This window comes from Meleagris gallopavo, chromosome 8, assembly GCF_000146605.3.
Source record: "Meleagris gallopavo isolate NT-WF06-2002-E0010 breed Aviagen turkey brand Nicholas breeding stock chromosome 8, Turkey_5.1, whole genome shotgun sequence".
Taxonomy (NCBI): domain Eukaryota; kingdom Metazoa; phylum Chordata; class Aves; order Galliformes; family Phasianidae; genus Meleagris; species Meleagris gallopavo.
The window spans coordinates 10,149,534-10,153,428 of record NC_015018.2 but is presented as its reverse complement, the minus strand read 5'-3'; the positions used below and the strand labels follow the sequence as shown (position 1 = coordinate 10,153,428).

The 3,895-nt window shown below is 41.8% G+C and overlaps 1 protein-coding gene across 1 annotated transcript in view; it reads right to left on the bottom strand.

The window, feature by feature from the left end:
- The window catches only part of TET1 (tet methylcytosine dioxygenase 1), a 58,380-nt gene extending 56,138 nt beyond the window's left edge, over positions 1–2,242 (bottom strand). The window contains 1 exon segment of the mRNA XM_010714280.3: positions 200–2,242. Coding sequence (XP_010712582.3) covers positions 200–2,107 — 1,908 coding nt within the window. The 5' untranslated portion in view covers positions 2,108–2,242.
- Between the last annotated feature and the right edge of the window lie 1,653 nt (positions 2,243–3,895).

Here is a 3,895-nt window from a genome sequence, read left to right as displayed (position 1 = left end):
TTTCATCAACACTGCAGGAACAGAAGTAACTCTAGCTCACTTTAATCTATGTGTCTCTGGATAGAAAGGCAATGTAACTTGCTGGCTCCAAAAGAAACCCTAAGTTCTCTAAATCTGTACAACAACCCCCCTCTGCAACGTTTTCAGACGCACTTCAATCCTCAAAATTGTGACTTAATTTGAGACTTTCCTGGCTTACCTCAAGAGGTAGTGTGATTGGTGGCGGTGGCTTTTTCAGTTCTTCACATTTTCTCTTTTTACATATCCGGTGACTGGTTTTGCGCTTTCTGCAACAGCTGCATTCTTCACAATTTGTTTTCCGCAGACAAGGCTCACAGACTCCACAACGCCTTCGTTTCTTTTTCTCTAACATCGGGAGCAGAGATGGATATGCAAGAGGGTAACCGCCAGCCGGATTTGTAAAAGAGGATGGCCCTGAGGCCTCAACTGTTTGAGTGCTGTTGCTCACGTTGTCCTGAACCAAATTCAAGCTTATTCCAACACTTTCCAGCTGTGATGAATAATCGTTCTGCTGCAGTCTTGAGTCAGCTGGCAAATCTGTGTTTATGGCTTTTTCTAAGGCAAGAACAGAGATTTCTGTGCTCGAAGGCAAGTCTGAAACAAAACCTTCAGAGAATGTTCTGGAACTCTCACTGGAGAGTTTATCGACTGCTCGTTGTTCTATATCTGATGATAAAGGGGGGACATAACCTGAATTCAAAATTAATGTCTCTGCATCAATACATTTAACAAGTTGTTCAATATCCTCCACTTCAATATTGGTTAAAGAGGTATCAGAAACTGGTTCGCTTACTGTAAATGTGTTTTTTGAGTCTGATTCTGTATTCTCTACTGTACAGCTCAGATCTGAATATGAGTCAAGCTCTTTGTGCATGGGCACAAAATCCATGAGTTTCATGTCAGATTCCACAAGTGAGCTTACGCTTTCAAAATGTAAAAGCGAATTTGATTCAGTGGCAGCTTCATGTGAACCAAGATCTTCATTCTCAGACTTCATATCCCCATCTGCATTTATGCAGGACTCTGAAAATGAGCTCAGATCTTCTAAACATTCTTGTGAATTTAACTCAGAGGTAACTGTGGGTGCGGAATTCGAGTTGCGTTCTTCACTGGCTAGCACCAGGTCTGACTCTGCTTCAGTGCGGGATGCAGCAAGTGGGACCAACTCTTCTAACAGCATGGCTGAACTGGGGTCTGAGGTATCGATAGAACCAGAGTCAGGTTCTTTACTGTTAGGCACCAGGTCGAAGGGAGTCTCTATACACACCTTCGAGTTTGATTCAGAGGTGGTTATGGAATCAGAAGACGGAAGCACCAATGCAGCATCTTCAACAGATGCTTCAGCTGCACTACTTGCATTGAGATCAATAAGTGTCTGCTCACAGGGCAGGTCTTCATGCTCATACTCCACCTCTGACACTGCTGTATTGTCACCAGTCACTTGGGTGCTTGGAACAGAGTTCTTCATTTCAGGTATTTCTCCTTCCTCTTCTTGATCAGCACACATGGCAGCAGGCTTTTCATCTACACTGCATGGAATATCCTCTATAGGCAGAGAAGCTAATTCATCTTGTGCTAAATTCTGTTCCAACACTTTTTCGGATGCTTCAACATTTTTGTCTTCTACTACTGCCAGAGCTTGTTCATGTTTTTCCTTTGTTTCTAGCTTTTTTTGTGCTGCAGCTTTTCTGGGTTTTGCAATTGTTGGAGCTTGAGAAAATCTACGGGAGAACGATCGGTTACGAAGAGACATTGTAAAACCATTGATGTTGAAAGCTTCCTGGCTATGAAAGAGGATATTGTCAGCTTTCTCCAAACTCACCCAAGGTGTTCCAGACAAGGTTCTGGTGACACTGCTCCTGAGAAATCTACCTGAAGAGCTCATGATTGGTTTCTTTTCTTGCTGCTTTTTCTTAACATCTTTTTCTTGTGCCAGCTTTTTGCCTTTTCCAGAACTAACAGCTTTTGTGGAAGTCTTTGTGGTTTTCTTTCTCACTTGGCTAGATTTCTTTTTACTCTGGTTAGTTTTCCTTTTGCCTATCTCTTCCTTTTTTGCTAATCTGGAAGGCCTTGCGTGGTGAGCCATGTCTGCGGAGTAGTAGAAATGTTAAGAGGAGAGATGGAAAAAAAATCATGAGCTCTTGAGAGAATTTTTCAACAGAAAACTGCACACTCCCATTGCAGGTCTCTGTAGCAATACAGAGTCAACTCTGAAACAGAAAAAGATAAAATAACATTAATGTAAATCTAATTAATGAAGAAAGCATGTATATTAAGCTGACTGATTAAAAATACATAGGTAGAACTTGAAACACCAGAATCAGACATTAAGCTAAATCAGCACGAAAGCTTTGAAAGTATTAGTGGACTGCAAAATGCAAAGCTTGCCTAAATGCCTAGAAAACTAATAGAACAAAGTTCACTGATCATGCAGTGATTCATATTTACCATTTTACATTAACTTTAAGATGTTTGAACATTCTCAGTCTTATTGGTGGTTTGTTAACCACTCCTCCCCTTGGGTAAGGACAGCTAAAATTTACATCTTCAGATATGCTGTGGAGCATAAAGCTACTACTGTAAGGTCATTTGGGAAAAAAACAACAACAAAGCTGAGTTCAGCTGGTGTTACAGGCACCCATACACCACCACAAGGACATCTCATCCACTGGTTGCCCATCATGGTACGTATCCAGGTTAAAATTGGAGAAATAACTATATCTCTCTAAAGACATTTAACTTGTACTCATGGGAGTAACTGGATCAGGGAAGAATTGCCTTTCCAAGTGTTATTTCCTGGGATCATGTACAAGCATGCTATACTAGATTGCAAGCCTTGGTCCTTTCCAGAAATGTCAAATGTATTATGCAAGAAATCACCTCTGCTTCACAATCATGACTACTACCATATTTGCCATCAACAAAACACCATAATATTTATCTTAAGCTTTTGTCTTCAAATATGACTGTGATGAAAAAGTCTTCAAACTCCCAAACACAACCCATGCATCTCAGAGGAGACAACAGATTCTTCTGGCTCCAGACCAATTTTCTGAAAGATGGGTTGCTTTTGTTTGTTTGTTTATTTAAATATAAATAAATTCTGTTAAATACATAGTTTACCTCTAAAGGAAGTAAAAAAGAGCTCCTAAAGGAAGAAAAAGGAAGAAGGGTGCTGCTGGGCCCAAACCCCACCACTTTAAAAGGCAAGAGAAACAGAGCACTCTCTTCCACATCACCTCCATTCCATGCTGAAGCCAGCAGAGAGATGTCACCATGGCTGGGCTTACCCACAGCCCGGTCTGAGCTCCACTGAAGGAAGGCAGAGCCCTGCTGACGCAGCCCAGCCTACCTAGCACCTCAGAAACTTATAACACTACCATGGTGCCCAGGTTCAGCTTGCGTTGGGAAAACAACAGCATGGGGTTTGCAAAGGGCAGGCTCTGCAAGAACATATCCCCAGACCACAAGAACCCATCTAAGCACAAAGGGTTTAGTAGATCCACCATACATGGCTGTTGCACAGGACTACCAGCTCCCACTCCTCCTATTCAGCATGCTGGCAGCGAACTCGTCTCTAACTCTCTAACAGCCATCAACAGGCTGCACAGTCACAATACTTGAAAAACCTAGCAGTAACTCCCCACTCTCTTCTGAGCAGCTTATTTAAAGCTCTTTGAAGCCCAGCTCACCTGTTCAGCAGTAAGCTGAATAATCTTCTGTGCTACAAAATGTAAATCACGTATGTCATGTGTCTGTGTAAACATACTGTGATCATTCTGTATCTCATCTGCATCTTACAGGAGCATACCAAACTAACATTACAAAGGCAGCACTTTTTCCATGCACTCAAACATCATTTTGGAGTTAGCAT